The sequence below is a fragment of the Culicoides brevitarsis genome, chromosome 3 (assembly GCF_036172545.1).
Source record: "Culicoides brevitarsis isolate CSIRO-B50_1 chromosome 3, AGI_CSIRO_Cbre_v1, whole genome shotgun sequence".
Taxonomy (NCBI): domain Eukaryota; kingdom Metazoa; phylum Arthropoda; class Insecta; order Diptera; family Ceratopogonidae; genus Culicoides; species Culicoides brevitarsis.
This window is the reverse complement of record NC_087087.1, coordinates 25,163,460-25,184,224: the sequence shown is the minus strand read 5'-3', so window position 1 is coordinate 25,184,224 and position 20,765 is coordinate 25,163,460. Positions and strand designations below refer to the sequence as shown.

Below are 20,765 nucleotides of genomic sequence, written 5' to 3'. Positions count from 1 at the left end.
TATTATTTTCTGAAAGTTATTATTTCTTTGCACTTTTTATATATAGGTATATTTTTTTTAAATTAAAATTTAATTTAATTTAATTTTAACATTGAATAAAAAAATAAAAATTGAATTAAAATTAGATTGATTCAATTAAAAATTAAAATAAATTTAAATAATTTTAAATACATTTAATTAAATTTATTTTAATTTTTTTAAATTATATTGAATTTAATTTCAATTAATTTTATTTTATTTTTTTTTTAATTTCAAATTAAATTTTTTTTGACTAACTTTTGAAAAATTAAAAAAAAAAAAAATAAATAAATAAATTTTTTAAATTTAAAATTAATTAAAATCAATGAGCCTTAATTAAAAAAAAAAACACAAAAAATCATTTAATTTTAATTAATATTTTTTTTATTATTTTCCTTATTTCGTTATAAATATTATATAATTTTACTTAGGTATTCATTTTAAAATAAAAACTGAACCTCAAAAATCTTTCACAAAATTAAAACCTTCTAATTTAATATATATTTTTTTAAATTATATAAAATACTTTTGACAGCATCGACAGAATGAAAAAAAATTGAATTAGCCTATTTTTTGATGTTCAAAAATTATTATTTTTTAAGAGTATTAAGATTGAAAATTATATTCAGAGTTCATTATTATTTCATGTTATTTTTTAAAAAATATCACATATTGATTAAGATTTAAAAATTAATATTTACTTTAATTTTTTCTAAGTAAAATATTATTTTTTTATTGATGGATAACGGAATTAAAAGGGTAGGTAATATATTTAAAGGGAATTATGTGACTGTCATTTTTCATGCCTTATACTGATTTTTTTTTAAGAATTCCTAATTTGTTATAAACCGTTTTAATTTAATATTATTATTGTAATTTATTTATTATTTTATTTTATTATTATTTAATTATTATTTTTTGGTCAATTTTTTTGATTAATTAATTTTAATTATTTATTTTGTAAATTTAAAAATTTTTCAAAATATTGATTGTTTCAAAATTAAAACGGTTTTAAAAAATAATTTTAAAATAAATTAACTTACAAACTAGGACTGGTGTGCCTCTTTCTTAATTTTTTTTTATAAATATTTTAATGAAATTTTTATTACTTAATATATTTTTAAGGTACACATTTATGGATTTTTCATTAATGTCCTAAGAGACTCAAAATAATTTTTTTTATATCAATATCATAAATATATTTATTTAATTTAGAATAGAAAAATAAGTCCTTTCTTTGATTATTCATTTTTTTGCGGATTACAAAAAGCATTTTTTGAAGCAAATTCGAAGTACGAGCGAGCGACAAAAAGCCGAAACCGTCTCATGTTACAAAAACAAAAATTGAAATTAAAAATAAAAAAAATTTCAAAAGCCTACAAAACTATGCTAGGATTTAATTTTTGGCATTGATGACATTGATGGAGCAAATAAACTACTAATATTTGACTTTTGTTGCTGCAATTGGTGCAACCTAATAATTTGTTGGTGTTTGTTGTTGTCCAGCAAGCTGCTACTACTGAAACTCCTGTGATGATGCAAGTGATGCTGATGACTTGGCTCCGCGGAAATGACGCTTGACGTCGTAGAAATGGCTGATTCTCGACTTTTGACGGTATCAAGGTCGCCACTAATCACTTGGATGCCTTCGCGCAGCTGCATATCACTCTTGTTATCGCTCACATTCATCTCGATATCGTCAAATCCTTTGTTCTCGTACGGCAAATCGGCTGTCGTACTGCATTCGTAGGCCTTGCCGCCCCACGCCAGCTTGTAAATACGTGTTCGCCACGTAATTTCGGGATTCCACAGTGCGAGGAACAGCAAATACGGCCCACTTAGTTCGCGAAAGAGCCATCCAACGACAAAATCGAATTTATTAAATGGTAATGTTCCGTTCTAAAATGAGATTTTATTGAATTTTAATGAAATTTTTGAGAAAAATTATCAAAACTTACTTGAACAATCGACAAAAGAATCCAATCCGAGAGGAACCACAGCAAAATGTGACACAAATAGAACACTAACGAGTCCCAGCGGAACAAAAAGGACACAGACCATGCCGCAAAGGCGCCCAAAACGAGACACTCGGCCATCGGTTCGAGCAGAATGAGTGTCGGCACCATGGCAACACGCAGTTTGGCCCATCGCGTGAGACGCGCCTGAAAACTATTGATATCACATACGCCGGAGTTTTGGATGGCGGGCTGCGACGAGATTGTTATCTTGTAGCCGGCATCCATGATGCGTTTGGCAATGAAAAAGTCCTCTGCCAGGTAGCAACCGAACGTTTTAAGGCCACCAAATTGGTCAATTACCGATTTACGCATCAGCGATGACATTCCCGTGTGGCAAATAATACCGAGTAAGTTGGATACTAAGTAGATACGTGATTGCATTGTACCGAAAAATATCTGAAAAAGGAAATTTTTTATTAGAATTTTTGAAAATTTTAAAAAAAAATCAATTTTTCACGGAAAAATTTTTAATTTATTTGTTAAAATTTGATTTTTTGAACGATTTAACATAATTTTTTTTCAAAACTATCAAATTCCTAATTTTTTTTTTCTCCAACTTTAAAAAAAAATTGAGATTTAAGTAAAATTTCTGGTCAATAAATTTACATCTCAATTATTTTTTTATAAAAATATTTTGTATTTTTACTAAAAATGAATTATTTTGCTAAATAAATTTTAGATAAAATTTAAAAAAATAGTTTTAATTATTAAAAAATGTAAGAATTTTTTTTAAGTATATTATTTTTGTTAATTAATTAATTTTATATTATTTTAATTTTTATAATATACAAAATTATTTTCTTTCATATTTTATTTTTTTTAATATTGATATTCAAAAATTTATAGATTCAAATTTTTTTTCAAAAAAAAAAAATATTTTTTGATTAATTTTTGATTTTTGTTCATTTTTTTTTTTAATTTTTGCTTTACATTTTCAAAAGTTACTATTTTGGCAATAAAAATTTATCCTGATTTAAAAGCTCAGTCAAATTTTAAAAATATTAAAAAAAATTCTTACATTTTTTAATTTTTAAAACTATTTGTTTGAATTTTATCTAAAATTTATCTAGCAAAATAGTTCATTTTTAGTAAATATGAAATTTTTAGTTAGTTTTAGTCAAATTATTGAAATTTAATTTTATTTTTGTTCAAAAATGAAATTTAAAATATCATTAAAAATTGATTTTTTTTAAATATAAAAAAAAATTGAATATAAAAAAAATATATTAAAAAACTTTAAAATTTAAATTAAACAAAAAAAAGTTTAAAACATAAAATAATACTTTTTTTCAAAAATATGAAAATTTTTTTTTATAATTTTTTTTTAAAGAAAAATTAAACATTAAAAACTCACTTTTTCAAAAGTTGCAGCGAATCCCTCACGATCGCTTGTAAATGGCAGCTGATGTACTAAAGCTATTTTACTATTATCAGTCATGTGCTGTGCCATATCGAGCAACGTATCCTCTTTCACTACAAGAAAAAAAAAATTAAAAATTACAAAAAAAATTAAATTAATGAAAAAAATTCATACTTCTTATTCCACTATCTGAGATCATTATAAATTCATATTTCGCTGCTAAATATCCTGGATTCATGTTATTGATTTTCGGATTAACACCTACATTCGATCCACCTAGAAGAAAAAAAAATTAAATTGTCAGAAGAGTTCATTTTTTTTTCTTTCTCTTTATGAAAACACAGCAAAAATATTGAAAATAAATGGAAAAATTATTTAAATTTTCTGTCTTCGTAAGGCAAAGAAAAAAACACGTAAATTGAAAAAGATTTGGTGCACAGCTGGTTGTCATGACAATTCGATGCTGTTATTGGAATGGACCCCCTTTTACGGTATTGGAGGTCAAAAACAGAAGTAAACTCACCCAAAAATAATTGTGCGTCAACGGTTGGATATTTCTCCATGAGATGCTTAACAATCATAATTGCGGGATCATTTCTATCCTCGATGCAAAATAACAATTCGTACTACAAAAACGAGAAAAAAAGGTAAATATTTATACAAAATTAGAGAAAACGAAAACTCACCGTTGGATAATTCATTGTAAAAAATGTCTCTAAATTACTGACTAAATTAGGGTCGACACCCATAAGGGGCTTCAGGATTGATACAGAGGGATATGGTACGTCATTCGGTAGCAAGTGCGTCTTCTTGTGCAATTTGTATTTGCTGAAATTAAGAAGAAAAATTGATTAAATTGTCGAGACAAAGAGTACTGAACTGATGACGACTGGTTGAAAAAAATTAAAAGAATTTAAATAAATTGTCTCGGTCTTTGTCTCAATCTACGCTTCATACCTAATAAGTAGATGAAGAAAATATTGATGGAATTCCAACCGAAATATAAACAAAGAGAAAAGAAAGAGGATAAAAGAGTGTTGTCAAGTGTGCCTTTTAATTAAAAGCATTTGTACCCAATTTCACAAAGATATTTCGAGAGTACTTGTGGAATTTCGTGCGGAATTAAGGAGTTATTTATTTTCGTTTTTATCGGTTTTTGATGAAAAAATTATCTAGAGGTTAGAAAAAATTTCAAATAATTTTATTTTTAATTAATAATTAGTTTTAATTAATTTATTTAGTTAGAAAAAAATCAACACCTAAATTAATTTTTTACTCTTGAGGTATGCAATGAATCTTACATACTCAAAATGCGATTTGTCACGGGTTTCCACGTAATTTTCTAATTTTTTTTTTACATAAACATTCTAAAAGCTGATTCTGATACGTTACAAAAATTTCAAATTTTTACAAATTTGAAAAATTAATTTAAATTAAAATTTAAAGTTATTCGAAAAGTTTATGTCTGAGGTTTTTGCTGATTGAAAGAAAAGATTTTAACTTTTAATTGGGATTTTTTTTATCTTTTTTCAGATTTTATTATAAATTAAAATTGAGTTTAATTGAATTATTATTTTTAATCAGAAATATGACATAAATCGAATCAAAAGTTTAAAAAAGATAAGAAAATTTAATTAAAATTATTTTGTTAATTTAAATAAAATTAAAAAAATAAATAAAAAATAAAAAGTTAAAATAAAATTTTATTTATTTATTTTTTTTATGTAAAATAAAATAAGTTTTAAATAAAATAATTTAATTAAATTTAAAAAATTAATCAAATAATTAAAATTAAATTTAATTTAATTAATAAATTAAAAATTATTAATTATTTAATTATATCAAAAAAAAAATTTTTTTTTTATTTTAAAAAGTTTTAATTTTTATCTTAGTTATTATCCTGACAGAAAACCCAAAAGGATTTTAAAATCTAATTTTATACAGAAAAATATTAAGTAACGTTTAAAAAAATTTCCATTACAACCCATCAATCGAAATACTTTAAAAGTTCAATTCCAACGTCACATTTTACAAAAAAAAAAAACTTTAAAAAAAACAACTTCTTTTGGATACTCATCGTACGTGGGCGTCTGTCATGTTATTCGGCGAGTTTAACTTTTGTTTATATTATCCTTCAATCTTCTAATCAATATTACCTCGTTTTACTTTCCCCAACAGACAAACATACACGAGCGATCATTTCAATCAATCATCAGCAATATCGATTGAAAAGTCACTCGCGTGTTTTTTTTTTGTCTGAGTTTTCTAACCTTGTGTTCAATCTCTCGATAATTCTTTTCGAATTTCGTCAAAAAAACAAAAAAAAATCACAGTTTTACCCGAAAATTAACACTTTCGTGACTCAGAATCGACTCGACTCCACAACAAGTGGCAATGACAATAATGAATGTTATTTATTTTTTTCGTTTACCAAAACAAACAAGTTGTTCCGTTCTTACATAACAACTCTCAATTACTGATAAAGTTCTTTTCGGGCAGCAATAAAATCTGAATCAATAGGTTTGTTTTGGTTAATAAGCACAAAACAAACTAAGAGAAACATGGTTTTAATGGAAAAACACAATGCAGCTGTGTTTATTCGAAATCGCATTGGACCTTGAATAAAGAAAACGTACAGAAAATTATTTATCAATGTTAGATATTCGCACAAATGGAACATGCAAATACACCAAAGTGCTACGAAGAGAATTTTTACGAACGAGCAATTTTAGCACATTTTCTGTTCTGTTCAGTTTATGGTTTTGTGGGAAGGTGCGAATGACACTTCAAGTACGATGGTACGGTCGAAGGTCGAATACATGAAGAATGGTCAAGCGTTTTTCCACTGGTGAATTAATTTCTTTCTGTTCATTCTGTTTGGTTAGCTTTGAAAATGAGGAGCAGCAAGATGTTTTGAATGATTTAGAACCAATTTATTACAATTTACAACAAAGGCTAATGCAATTTAATATTTTTCTTATTTACAAATGCTCAAAAAAAATTAAAATATAAAAAACGAATTTTAAATTTTTTTTTTTTCATTTTCTACATTTTCGATTATAAAAACTATTTATTTATTTAAATTTTCTTAACTAAAAAAAGAAATTTTTGTTGAAATCAATTCAAAAGTCAATTTTTTTTAGAATTTAGTGAAAAATATCGAGGTTCCTAAAGGAAAAGTGAAAAAAATTAAAATCTAACCTCAAAGTACTTAACATCCAATGATCAAAACATAACCTCAAACGATCTCAAATTGACTAAAAAGCTCAAATTTTAACCTCAAATAACTAAAAATTATCAAAAAATAATAAGAAACGGAAAACCTGTTCAAAATCTAACTTCTAATGCCAAAACTGATAAAAAAAAAACATCAAAAACTAAAAAATTTTGAAATCTAACCTCAAAAAATTGAAAATGCAAAACTATCAAAAAATGTGCTTTCTTCCTAAATTTTAAAGTTCTATGTAATCCGAATATAATCCAAAACATTTTTGTTTATTGTATCAGCCTGAATAGTGTTTACTCGAAAGAAGAAGGTGTGTCTTTAAATTGTAGGAATTCAAAGACAGAATGATTTATTGAGTTCAATTGCAGTGAAAATTATTCGTTCACCAAGTCCGAAAATATCGGATTACTTATTCGATGAAAAAAAAAATAATTCTTGGTCTAACAATGTATAGTCCTCGGAACAAATTCTATGATTTTGCTCCGAATTAGAAGACACAGGACAAAATTTGAAGGTTTTTAGCGTAAAATCCGCGAATTCAGCTTCGAAAACAGCTCGCGGGGTCAATGATGAGTCATTTTCGACCAAAGTCAATTTTTTTGGCTCATGATTCCAAATAGAATCAGCATACAAAATTACAGCTAAATCGAAAATTTTCAAAATCTCTTATGATCCTGCCCATATTAACCTGAATTTATCTAAAAATATTTTTAAGAAATGTTTTTCTTTAGAATGAGTACAACTTTTAATTTTTTTTATTTTAATCTTCCAAAAAACTCGAAACTTTTGAAAGTCCGAAGTCTGTCACTTTTTATACCTTCATCGATGATACGCTTAATTGTCTCATTAAGCAAAATCAATTGCAGTTCACTACCGATGCACTTTTCCGAATTAATTTACATAAATTTTCCGCAAAAAACAAGGTTGTCGCCGCACCAGTCGACGTAAACAACAAGCTACTATTAGGTCAATCGTCAATGTCACAATGTTAATGATGTTAATTATCTTCAATGTATCTCTACCCACTTTTTTGTTTCTTCGCACACAATTTCTCGTTGTCTTTAATCCGTGTCGTCTTCTAAATTTGCATCCAAAAAAAAACAACTTTAACAACAACTCATCAAAAAAAATTAAAAATGGGTTAGTCATGTTTTTGTTGCTTCCACGTCGTCGTTCCATTTCACCGAAACACGACATACACGTAGGGGTACATCATGACAAGGAAAAATGGAAGGAAATGTAAATGAAAGTAAAACATCGTGAAAAACGTATGTACAAAGTATGATAAAGTACACGCACATGTTTGTACGAGAGAGAGAAGACAAATATTTTTTGGGCGTTGTTTTCCTCTTTCACAGCAACTGAGCAGCTTTATCATAAATTTTTGTGATATTCTGACAGGCTGCTGCTGCTTTTTCGTTTCTCTTTGAAGTTACGATGGAATTCTAATGATATACATTTTGACGTTGTTGATGATATGTGGCGAGCAGCAATAAGCGTTCTTTTTTGTCATATGCGCTCGCTAATGAACTCCGGACACGCACAAAGGAAATCAGTCGAAAAATTGTCGATTTTCGAGATCCGGTGTTTAAATTTCGTTTGTCCATTATTAGTCACTGATAACGATTTGCATCATTCAGCCAGTCATGAGTCAAACACGATGCTGCGATAACCTTCGTTTTTTTCTCAAAAAAATTTCAATTGTTTCTTTGTGTCGCCACAGAAATTCTTCAGTCACTAATTAAATGGAATGTGTGTCGGCATTCACATATAAATTAACGACAATAACGTGAATCGACCCGCAGAAGTTTCAAAACTCTTCACATGAATATTGAAATGATTGAGGAAATGCATGCGTGCACGATTTATTGACCCTTTTGCTGCGACACTACTCGAAACAGGAGGAATTTCATTCACAAAAACGTAGCATTAACAATTCATGGAGCTTTCATGCTGACATGCACGTTTTACGACAGGGATCGTCAACTGGAAAAACGTTTCTTCGATATTATTTGAAAATGATATCAAATGAAACGTTTTTAAGTATAAAGAACAAACTTAATAACGTTTCATTTGATATCTTTTTAAAGTAATATCGAAGAAACGTTTTTCAAGTTGACGATCTTTGAAGATGTCAGATCCATCCTACGATGATTTGGGCAAGGTATACTATTAAACATTCACATTTATTGCACTTTTAACATAATTCAAAGCGTTTCTTTTAAATTCTTCAACACTATCACAGTTTGTTTCATATTGTTTTGACATTTCATTGAATATTTTGACATCTTTGTACCACACTGATTGTTGTTCGCTGTATGATATTTCTTGTCATGGTCTTAAATTTGCATTGTTTCTTAAATTGTATGGCTGTGTATCAGCTAAAAGTTAGCTTAAAGATGGTATAATTGAGTCTTCATAATTTTTTGACCTTCAAAAAGCCTTGAAGGTCATTTTTAAGTAAGTAATTTCGAAAAATCAATTATACCATCTTTTAGCTAACATAAAATGTTGTTATTTCGCATATCAAAGTTTTCGAAGACTCCAAGATACCTCGAGTTGAATATCGCTGCTTTACGAGTCCATTTCTAACCATAATAACTAATCTACTTAAGTAAAAGCCATTCGAGTAAGGATGGAGTAAGTAATAGACGGAGGCGTTCATGCAATTGCCTTTCAATACATGCAGCTAATTGTCGTTGTCGAAACCCTTTATCAGTTCGGTAATTATCGAAAAGTAATTTAACGTGCGTGGCGAATGTAACAACACATGTTTTGACTGCCGTAATTTTTCGAAACTTCTATAACTTGTTTACATTTTTTTTAGAGAGATAAGGTATCTTACAAATTATTTAAACAATTGTTCCTGAGATCAAACACGAGTTAGATAAAATATTGAATAACTAAAGGTAATCGAAAAAAATTTTTAATCTGCTATTAACCCTTATTTTTTGTCGAAATAGCAAAAAAATCCACTTTTATGATGACTCAAATATTTGCCAAGTAATAATTTGCGCAATTTCAACCAGTTCAGATATCAGCTGCAATAAACTTTAAAATGTAAACAAAAATGTATGAAAAAAGGTACTTACCCGTAAGCTAATGCCAGCACATGAATCACCCATTTTCCACACCAAAATATGAAGAAAAATATGGCAAAGCCGTACAAAGTGTATATCATTGCAGACATGATTCGAGTTTCTTTATCATTTTCTGCCTCTGCTTGACAAGATTTCTATTTTTCTCGTTTTTTTTTAACTTGATTGCATTTTTATTTGTCTGCTTCTTCTTTTTCGTTCACTTTACTGTAAATAAATATTCAATATTTATTTTTTTTTATCAAATAAAATCCGGAATAACTTTCTGTATAATTTGGCACTAAATTTTTTTATTTGTATTTTTTAGATCGCGCGACCAAATGCAGAGCGAGAGAGAGAGTGATACGAGCCGAAACTTGACTGTCTGATATGTTCAACACCCGAAACCAAACTAAATAGCAACAAAAATGTTTCGCTTTGTGATTCACGTTATCTGCGTTCATTCCGTTCCATACGTGAATACAGAAGTGTACGAAACTTCGTAAGCGCAAACAATAACATTGCATCATGCGCGGAATGATTTTCCACAGAAGAGAGATAATGAATTGTGCATCTCTCGGAATGACAAAGTGACACAGCGGGGAGTTTGTGAGAACTTTTTTTTTTAAATAATTAACTTGTGGTGTTTGTCGAATGCATTGAAAGTGACGCGAGTCATTTACGATGAATGCTGAAATTAGCATATGAATGACTTTTGATATTTATTTTTTTTTTTCAGGAGGAAAAGGCGCCTCAAGGAATTTTTTGATAAGAAAACATAACACGCATTGATAAAAAGATATCGAAAGTTGTTTGATTCATATCAACTTTTTATGCCTTAACGAAGGGCAAATAACCTAAAAAATGAAAAAAAAATATTTTGGCGAAATTTGGCTTTTAATTTTTGTGGTATTTATCCTTTCACTTTGCAATCTGGCATATTGTGATAAAAAACGTGTTTTCGATCATTATTATTATCAACTTTTACATCTTCTTATTCATTTTCTCATTCTTAACTCAATTTAGCCTTAAAAAAGGCGTATGTGCGATTTATCCTTTCAGTCCTTCAATTCAGAAGTCAGAATAGTTTTTCATGATTTTGAGTCTCGGATCGACGAAGAAGTATGTAGCTCTATGGATTCCCTGAGAATAAGGCTCAAATGACTTTATTTTTGGGCTTTAAACATCTAGCAAAACCAAATTCTTCTGATTAAAATTTTAACAATCAAAAAAGTACTTTAGGCTGATACAATTATCAAAAATGTTTCAGGTTTCATAGACCTTCTGAACATTAGGTGGGATGTATATCGAGTATCTTTTAGTGTAAAAAACTTTACCTGTCTTTATAATTTATTTTATTTTTTATTTATTCAATACGTGGTAAAGATTTCATTTATTTAGTCAAAAATATCAAGTTTTTTGGAGGAAAAAGCCTAGGGCCACAAAAAACCTCATATTTTCTTATTTATACTTAATTCTAACAATTTTTTTTAATTCGTTCTTAATCACTAATTTCTTCTGAAGTGCGTTAAAGTTAATGTCGTTAGAATAGTCATTATCAAATCTAATGCAGCGCGGGATTGGGGCATTATCGAGGTATTTCCTTGTTGTGATTGATTGTTGAAGCGGTCTCGGATTTCTAAGGACATACTGGAGTTTCCTTTCAACGAATCTATTTTTCATGACGCTCGACAAAATATTAGAGCTCAGTATGTCGTGAGTGAAAGTGGTGCAATTTATTCGGAAACGGTAAAATTTGAAAATGTGTGTAAATATCGAATTTTCAACTGATTTTAATAGAAATTTTGATATTTTTCAAGAGTTTAGGTCAAAAGTACATATATAAAAATTTGAATATCTTCTTACATTTTAAATTCTCGATTTTCTCCTCCTGAGATTTTTACTCAACGATATTTTTCAAAGAAATTTAGTTTAAAAAAGTATAAAAATTTAAATATTTTCTTCCATTTTAGTTACTCGATACTAGTTACCCCTTCTGGGGATTTCTCAAAAAATTAGGTAGAAGGAAACCTGAAACATTTTTGATAGTTGTATCAGCCTCAATACATATTTTCTGTTCTAAGTCAACAATTTGATATTGTTTCAAAAAGCCAGATATTTCTTGTGTTAGTATTTCCGCATTTGGAAGAGAAAATTACTATTGACTTTATTTGATATCATCTGTGTTTGTCTCACGTGTGTTCCAAATTTACTTAATTTTTTTTTTTAAATATTCCTTTCTTTGAAAAAAAATTTTTTTCAAGATATCTCGAGTTTCAATAAAAAAAACAAGGTGAATAAGGTCAGTAAGGAAAAGTTCTCAGAAATGGATGCACTTCAAGTGAAACTCTACTTCCGCTTCATATTGATAATTATAGTTCCTTGTAATACTTTATCATATTGTTTTTATGTAATTAACATTAGACAACCAAGTTCCTTTGTCCTCTTTTCTTTTCTTTTGTTACAAAATCATCTTGTGAGTAGGCCATTGATCTTCCCACATATGACAATGTGACTAACAAATCGATATAATAACAAAAAACCGTCTAAAGCGTAACAAGTGAATGAATGACTAATAGTTGTCTCGTCGGTAGCTAAAGGACAGCAAATCACTCACGTACAGTGAATTATGGTAATTACCAGAATATCTTCTTATCTTGTTACATATTTGCACTGATGACGACACCTGTGTAAGGTTTTAAGTCTCATTGCGAGACAGAAACCACACAAACGAGAGTCTCGTTGGCGACAAACAAAATGTTGCAATCCTATAAGACTCCACTAAACTGGTTTTCTATTTCAACGAAAAGCACTAAGCACCAAGTGACACTAATAATTTGTTTAAAAACCGACTCGTTAAGTACTTTGCGACGATAATTAAAGCTAATTTATTCGTAAAAAAAAAGTAACCGAACAATGAACGAGGTGATAGTCCAGTTGGATTTCACTTTAATGCCAAATTATATGAAATAAAAAAAAATCTTCTTCCGAATTCCATACAGAGGAAAACCCTGCATAGAATACGAAATAAGAGAAACATATAGATATGAGGGTACTTACTATGTGTGTTATGTTGTGATGTGTTATTTATCGATTTGATTGAGATTACAAATTTCTCAAAGCATTTCCACAGTTTTCGCTCTGAAGCAACGCTTTTTCCGCAAATCCGATGGGGAAATTTCGCGTTTTCATCACTTTACTGCATGCACAATGAGAAAAAAATTCACTAAAAATAAAAGTCAAGGCGTTCTGCCTGCTGCTGTCCGTATCGCATATAGATATAAATATGCACGGATGATGAAATTTATCTAATTTTATCGTTTTTTATGGACACAACTTCTCGCAATTGAATTTCTGCGACTTTAGTTGTCACTCACACACGATATTTATCCGTTTTGGCGGCGAAAAACGACGGATTTTGGCGTAAATATCGTAAAAATTGGGAGCACAAACTCGCGCTTGAAAAACAAAATTGTTATTTGACGTTAACTGTCTTCCGCGGTAGTACAAACCCCCGATTTTTGACATGTGTCATCTTTTCCGCGGAAGACTGTAGTCGGTAAGTAGATCGAAAAGTGACATTTTGGCACAAAGGGTCTAACGCAATCAAAACAGTAACGACCTGTAAGAACTCGAATCTATTTTTAAGTATTTTTGTGATGTAAAGTCGTCATTTTTTACCGTTTTTTTGAGATAATTTCGCAACTCCCCTTTAAGTTTAGTGTTTAAATACCACAGAGGTGAGCATTAAGGCGTAAAGTGAAGAAATTCCGCGAAAAATAATTCCCTTGCACCTGACCACACCTTATTATCAGTCTAATTGGTTTTTCATCGAAATGGGATGATCGACGGTTAATTGACTTGCGTGATAATTTATGAACCGTTTTCAGCTTCGTCGAGTTCATCAATTGGAATTTCCACATATGCTCGATAATAAATTGTGTGCAGCGGAATTTTTGACGTGGAAACGCCCATTGTTTATGTTCTTCTTCGCTTTTATATTAGTATGAATCACTTTTTGAATTAATTTTTTTTTTTTGTTTCTTTTTAGTATCATTTAAACATGGCATGGCGACTGGTCGCCCTGTGTGCGCTTCTTTGCATTTACAACTCCGGTGCTCAACGAGACTACGACCGAGACTATGGCAGTGAACGAGAACGAAACCGGAATCGCGATGACGGCGGTTACAAGCCGAATTATCAACCGGGTTACGGGATCAACAATCGTTTCAACGTTCCATCAACTCTGAGACCTTTGAGTGGCAGCACGGATCGTTTTCCGTCCCGGTTCGATAATTCGGAGCCGAATCGCGATCTTTCCGGCGCCTCATTTTACGATTCCAGTCGTTATGGGCACAACTACAATTCTTATTCGAATTTCATTGATGGCGTGGATGAGTCGTTTTTCTGTCCCGAACATTGGATCACGTATCGCCAAAGTTGTTATCGCTTCATAAAGTCCCCGAAACGCAGTTGGTGGGAGGCCAAACGTATTTGCGAGGCATATCAAGCGAAAGTTGTTGATGTCGATAACGTTGAAAAACATTCTTTCATCTTGAAACATCTCATTTTGCAAGACCAACGACAAAATCGGTATTTTGTCTCCGCAAGACGTACCGGACCAACCTCATGGGTAAATGATGACGGAACAGCATTAGTTGTTATTGAAGATGGCATCAACTACGATGACGAGCTCAATGAAAGTCCTGAAACGAAATATCGCGGATATGAGGGATTCGACACCGATTTGCCTGACTTTGATAATTCCTTGCATAAACAATTCCGCACAACTTCCCGCCGTCCCGACACCTACAACATTTACGATCGCTACAATTTGAACAAAGATCGCTTGGTTTACGCCTATTCACGGAGCAAGGATCGTTGGATGTTCATTCCAACGTATGAGCGGGAACCAAATTTGTTTATTTGCGAATCGCGCCAACTTTACGACATTAAAAATGTGGAAAAAATCGAAGAAGATAAACGCACAATTGAATACGGAATGGATTATTATGAGGAGGAACGTCTCCCACGAGGACCCTATTTCATCAAGCAACCCAGTGACACGACCTATGACACGGGAAAACGCTTAATTCGCAACGACGTGTCCATAGGGTGTCTGGCGGGAGGTTATCCCACCCCTACGTACTCGTGGTACAAGGAGGAGTACAAAAATGATAATTTAACATTTATCAAAATTGATCCCCTCACAAATCCGCGTTATACGATCAGCGGCGGCAATTTGATCATTTACAATCCGCAACAAGACATGGATCAAGGAACTTATCACTGCGTCGCTGAAAATAAATTCGGTAAAATCCTATCAGAAAGTGTTCAACTGAATCTCGGATACATTTTGGAATTCAATTTGAAACGTTCCCCCGAAAATGGCGAAATGAATTGGGGTAAATCTATTTACTGCGATCCGCCGCAGCATTTCCCCGGAGTCAAATATTACTGGTCACGTGACTATTTCCCGAATTTCGTGGAGGAAGATCGTCGAGTCTTTGTCAGTAATGATGGAGCTTTGTACTTTTCTGCCTTGGAATCGATTGATCGTGGAAATTATTCGTGCACAGTACAATCGACAGTCTCAGATACCGGCAGAAATGGACCATTTTTCCCATTACGCGTGAAACCGCATCCAAACTACCAGACACTTGTATTTGCCAATACCTTCCCGAAAGTCTTTCCCGAGGGACCAGTTGCTGGGCATGAAGTTCGGATTGAATGCATGGCCTTTGGTTATCCTGTGCCGCATTACAATTGGACTCGGAGGGATGCAGATTTGCCAAGACATGCATACACCCTCAACTATAATCGAGTATTGATTATTCCGAATGCCACATTGAACGACAATGGCGAATACGTTTGTACGGTATTTAATGATCGGAAGACTATTGATAAAAGTGTTCATGTGAATTTGCAAATGAAACCAAATTTCACGATTCCCCTGAGAGATAAGATCAAGGATCATGGCGGCGAGGTTAGTTTCATCTGTGAGGCAAATGCTGTGCCAGATGTCAATTACACGTGGTACAAAAATGGCGACCTGTTAGATCGGGAGAGCTTGGATAAGGAAAAGTACGTGATACAAGATAACGTATTGACAATCAAGTTTTTGGATCCAGATAAGGATAATGGAATGTATCAATGTAAAGCCACAAATCAACTGAGGGGTGTTTATTCATCGTCACAACTGAGAGTCCTTTCGCTCAAACCAACTTTCAAAAAGTTCCCCTTAGAGCAGGAGATTTATGCAATTTATGGCGGGAACACTACCATAGATTGTAAACCCGAAGCTGCCCCACGCCCAAAAATCACGTGGAAAAAAGATGGCAACGTTTTAGGTCCCGGAGGGCATCGTCGAATGATGCCCGATGGAAAGCTAATAATATCCCCGACGAGTCGCGATGACGAGGGAGTTTACACGTGCGTGGCATCAAATGTTTACGGAACTGACGAATCAAGTGCGCGCCTAATTGTTTTACGTGAAATACAATTCTCGAAATCTTTCGCGCCAAAAATCCACAAAACGATCGACGAGTATCTCTATCTCACGTGTGAGGTGTACTACGACGAGATCTTGGATGTAGCGTATATTTGGCAGCATAATGGACAGGTTATTGACCCACACATGGATCCGCGTTACAAAATCGACAATAACAATGGCTTGGTCTTACATAACCTCACAATTACCGATACGGGCGAATATGAGTGCATCGCGAAGAGTGCCGTGAACCAAGTGAGTCAGAAAACGATGGTGATCGTTCAAGGTCCTCCTGCACGTCCCGGCGGAGTGAAAATTATCGAAATCAATAAACGTGACGCCATCATTGAATGGGTTGATGGCGGCAATAATGGACGCCCAATTACGCATTATAACGTCTTGGGTCGTACGAATTGGAACAAAACATGGACCAATGTCTCGGAAATGATTGAAGATCGGAATGTAGAACGTCCTGATCGCTTTACAGATCGACGACGCGCCACTGTGCTTAACCTAACGCCATGGAGTTCGTATGAATTTGCCGTTTGCGCGGTAAACGATCTCGGTATTGGCGCGCCAAGTGAACCATCTCCTTCGTATAGCACAAAGCCAGACAAACCGGATATTGCTCCTCGTAATGTCGGAGGCGGGGGAGGCAAAATCGGTGACTTGGTAATTACTTGGGATCCACTCAGACCGGAAGAACAAAACGCCAAAGGAATTAAATACAAATATTTCTACCGGAAACACGGTAAAAAGGGCGAAACGGAATGGGCGAGCGACATTAAAGAAGGAAATGTCGGACAAGCTGTTGTTCATTTCGACAATAAGGAAACGATTTATTACACGAAATTCGATGTGAAAGTTCAAGCCATGAATGATTTCGGCGCTGGACCGGAAAGTAATGTCACAACGATCTATTCGGCCGAAGATATGCCGCAAGTGGCGCCACAACAAGTTTACGCAAGAGGATTCAACTCGACCGCTATAAATGTGACATGGGCTCCAGTTGATCAAACGCGCGAAAAGATCCGTGGACAGCTGATCGGGCATCGTATCAAATATTGGAAGAAGGATCATCGTGAGGAAGATGCCGTTTATTATTTGTCACGCACAACGAGACCATGGGCATTGATTGTCGGTCTCGAACCAGATACGTACTACTTTGTCAAATCGATGGCGTACAATGCAGCAGGCGAGGGACCCGAATCGGAGCGATATATGGAAAGAACTTACAGAAAGGCGCCACAGAAACCGCCATCTACGGTGCATATTTATGGCATTAATCCGACGACGGTGCGAGTTGTATGGCGTTATGTTGCTCCCACGCAAGAAGAAGAACCCATCGAAGGATATAAAGTGAGTTTTTTTTTTCTTTTTTTAATGTTGAAATTACAAAAATTTAGCTGAAATTTTAATTTTTTCAAAAAATTTCTTTATAAAATAACTTTAAATTATAAAAATTGGCGAAAATTTTCTTAAAATTATTTTTTTTTTCAATTTTTGCTTCAAAAATGTCAAATACCTAATTTTAATTTTTGACTTAATTTTGTTCAAAACTGGCAGAAAAATGACTAAATTTAAAACCAAAATTGAAAAATAATTTACAAGAATTAAAATTTTATTTTAAAATGATTAAACATTTTAACTTCTCACAAAAATCAATGAAAATCGTAAAAAAATTAGAATTGCTTAAACAATTAAAATTAAAAAAAAAGAAACTCTCATGAAGAAATCGATCGAAATAATATCAAATTTTAAAAAAATCTTAAGCTGAATTATTCAAACACTTAAAAAATTTTAAAAATTGGTCGATTAAATTTAAAAGATTTTTTTTTTGCGAAAAATTTTAAACGAAATCTAAATTGTAAATTTAAAAAAAAATATTTTTTTAAATTGTTTTTAATTTAATTTTTAATTATTTTTAATTTTTTTTATCCAAATTTTTCGATTAATTAGAACAAATACGTCAAAAAATGTTGAAAAAAAATCTCAATTTGTCAAAAATTTACTAAAAATTTAAAATTTTAGCAAAAATTCATCAAAAAATAATTTTTGAATCAAATATTAACTCTTAAAAATCCATTTCAGGTTCGAATTTGGGAAAGTGATCAAGACATGTCCCGTGCCAATGACACAATTATCCCCGTGGGCAACAAATTGGAAGCCTATATCGACACTCTGACGCCCGGCAAGTCATACAAGATGCGTGTGCTGGCATTCAGCAACGGAGGCGACGGTCGAATGTCTTCGCCGCCATTGAAATTCCAAATGGGTAAGACACAAGCTGACTATCAACAGTAGTTTTCACTTTCTTTCATTGGTTTTTGGTTCTTTTGGTGATGGAATTTTTATATATTTAATGTTAAAATTAACAATTTGCACCGAAAAAAATATATTTTTGCACTTATGTACCTTATTTTATACAAAAATACTCACTTTTAACATTTATTTCGTACAAATTTCATGTAAAAAATCAAAAATTTAATTTTTGAATAAATAAATGTTTATTTTTATCATTTATTTTTTTTATTTTTCACTTTTTTAATAAAAAAATTTTGTTTTTAACAAAAATTAATTTTCAACTCAATTTCAGGCATCACTCAGTCGCCATATAATGCAGCAACCACCATTAAAATGTGCTCATCACTCCTTTTACCAGTTTATCTTTGGTATTTAGTTCAAGGGATGTTCAATTAATTTCGAAAAAAAATGTTTCAATAGCTCATAGAAGTAGACAATAGAAGAATCTCAAGCACAAAAATGTAAATAGAAACGGTTTCAGAGTGAAATATTTTTGACTCCTTCAGAAAAAATCAACGATTGTGGCCTAATATCGAAAGAAAAAAAAATATTTACAAAAAAAAGTGAAAAAAACTTTACAAACGCAGCAAAATGCCTTATCAGTAGAGAAACTTCGTCCATTTTAATTTTACAAAAAGTAGTTTTTAAGGATGGTTTGCTAAAAATGTGTAACTTAAATAGATTTTTACATTTTTTTATTTAGCAAATCTTTTTTTTTTTAATCAAAAACAAAACTCGAATCAAATACCGACCGTTACAATATTTTTGTATTAATATTTTAAAATAAAACTTAGAAATTTTAACAAAAAATTAAATTATTTGTTAGTTGAGGGAAGATGAAATAAGGTAAGAAAATAATTAAATTTAAATAAAAAAAAAATAGAAAAATAAGTAAAACTTTTTTTTTACATTTAAATTTTTATGTAAAAAAATTGTTTAGTTTAAAACAAAATTTAAAAAAAAATCGTAAAATTTAATAATTTTTATTTAAATATTATTTATTTAAATTATTGTCTAAAAACATTTTTAATAAATTTTGAATATTTGTTTTAAATAAAAAAAAAATAATTTTTATATCAATCTTTTTTTTAATTTAAAGAAAAATATTTTTTTAATTAAAAAAAAAATTAATTTAAAAAAAAATAATTTTTTTAATTTAAAAAAAATAATTTAAAAAAAAATTTTTAAAATTAAAAAAAAAATTAATTTAAAAAAAATAATTTTTTAAATTTAATTTTAATTGAAAAACAAATAATATTTTAATTTGTAAATTTTTTTAATTTTTTTAAATAAAAATAATAAAAAAAAATATTAAAAAATTATCTTGAACAAAAAAAAAATTTTTGATAAAATTTTATCGAAATTGTCAAAAAAAAATTCTTCAAAATAATATTATGAATTAATTATTTTTTTAACATTTTATTATAAAATTAGAAAAATTATTTAATAATTTTATTTTTTATCCTTGATTAAAATCTTTATTATTTTATTTTATTTTTTATAGTTTATTTTAAATTTTTTTTTTTTTATTTTTTTTTTTTATTTTTTTTTTTATATTAAATATTTTAAATTGTTATAAAGAATTTTAAAAAAATTAAATTAAATTAAATTTTTATTCTTTGAGGTACTTTAAAACACTTAGGAAAAAACCTAAAACCAATTATCTAAATCAATTTCACGTGCTTCTATAGAAACAATTGGTAATTGTTCAACTGAAAAAAAAGTCAGATTTCATCATAAATCATCTATAATTGATCATCTGTAATTGATTGAGAACTTACCTTATGTTGAACATTTATGAAAGCTATAAAAGCTTGAATAATCCTTAAATTTCAATCAATCTCTGACAAACATTTAAACATGGTGCAACTGAAGTTTTGGAACAAAATTCATCAATCAACAAGGAATTATTTGAAGAAAAATTTTGAAACTTCAAATATTGACGATCCCAATGACATTTACAAGAATTTCCTCGTGCCTTATCTGAAATTTGAAACTGCCTTATATGGCTACAAAGTCTTTGATCCGGATTACAAGCTGAGTTTTCTGCTGGGACTCGTTCTGACCGAAGTCACAATCTACATGGTAATCAACATCATCGATATTTGGCTCATTTGGGGGGATTTTTATCGCATTTGTTACTGCTTTGTCACCTGGATGATTGGATGGATCTCGTATTTTTTAACTTACGTTGGATTTACGAAAAAGATGGAAATTTGCAGCGTATTGGAAGAAATCTACAAGTTTGGTGATGATCTAAAGAAAGGAATTG

General features: G+C 30.5%; 3 protein-coding genes across 4 annotated transcripts in view; 1 reads left to right on the top strand and 2 right to left on the bottom strand.

Annotated features, from left to right (window-relative positions):
• LOC134834673 (BTB/POZ domain-containing protein 9-like) overlaps nucleotides 1-20,765 on the bottom strand; it is a 131,751-nt gene that overhangs the window by 107,678 nt on the left and 3,308 nt on the right. The gene's annotated exons all lie outside the window — the stretch shown is intronic.
• On the bottom strand, nucleotides 1,093-13,149 carry LOC134836082 (ceramide glucosyltransferase). Of its 2 annotated transcripts, XM_063851264.1 has the most exons (8): nucleotides 12,760-13,149; nucleotides 9,715-9,927; nucleotides 4,083-4,224; nucleotides 3,920-4,022; nucleotides 3,571-3,672; nucleotides 3,391-3,509; nucleotides 1,977-2,432; nucleotides 1,093-1,917 (listed from the first exon to the last, which is right to left on the bottom strand). In XM_063851264.1, exons 2-8 carry the CDS (start codon nucleotides 9,810-9,812, stop codon nucleotides 1,408-1,410), a joined length of 1,530 nt encoding a protein of 509 aa, XP_063707334.1. In that variant the 5' UTR covers nucleotides 9,813-9,927; nucleotides 12,760-13,149; the 3' UTR covers nucleotides 1,093-1,407. The 2 variants fall into 2 exon arrangements, with proteins under 2 accessions (XP_063707334.1, XP_063707336.1); XM_063851266.1 differs by lacking the exon at nucleotides 9,715-9,927.
• Nucleotides 13,299-19,221, top strand: LOC134836081 (contactin-like). Its single transcript, XM_063851263.1, has 4 exons — nucleotides 13,299-13,439; nucleotides 13,751-17,548; nucleotides 18,281-18,464; nucleotides 18,786-19,221. The coding sequence occupies exons 2-4, from the start codon at nucleotides 13,763-13,765 to the stop codon at nucleotides 18,887-18,889; spliced, it is 4,074 nt and encodes a 1,357-aa protein (XP_063707333.1). The 5' UTR covers nucleotides 13,299-13,439; nucleotides 13,751-13,762; the 3' UTR covers nucleotides 18,890-19,221.

What these genes read in the sequence shown, in the direction of transcription:
- LOC134836082 (XM_063851264.1), bottom strand. Translation starts at nt 9,812, where the DNA reads ATGTCTGCAATGATATACACTTTGTACGGCTTTGCCATATTTTTCTTC. An exon ending in TGACGCACAATTATTTTTGG is followed by an intron (nt 3,673 to 3,919) that starts GTGAGTTTACTT and finishes TTTTTCTTCTAG; the next exon opens with GTGGATCGAATGTAGGTGTT. An exon ending in TTCTTTTGTCGATTGTTCAA is followed by an intron (nt 1,918 to 1,976) that starts GTAAGTTTTGAT and finishes ATCTCATTTTAG; the next exon opens with AACGGAACATTACCATTTAA.
- LOC134836081 (XM_063851263.1), top strand. Translation starts at nt 13,763, where the DNA reads ATGGCATGGCGACTGGTCGCCCTGTGTGCGCTTCTTTGCATTTACAAC. An exon ending in AACCCATCGAAGGATATAAA is followed by an intron (nt 17,549 to 18,280) that starts GTGAGTTTTTTT and finishes AATCCATTTCAG; the next exon opens with GTTCGAATTTGGGAAAGTGA. An exon ending in GCCATTGAAATTCCAAATGG is followed by an intron (nt 18,465 to 18,785) that starts GTAAGACACAAG and finishes ACTCAATTTCAG; the next exon opens with GCATCACTCAGTCGCCATAT.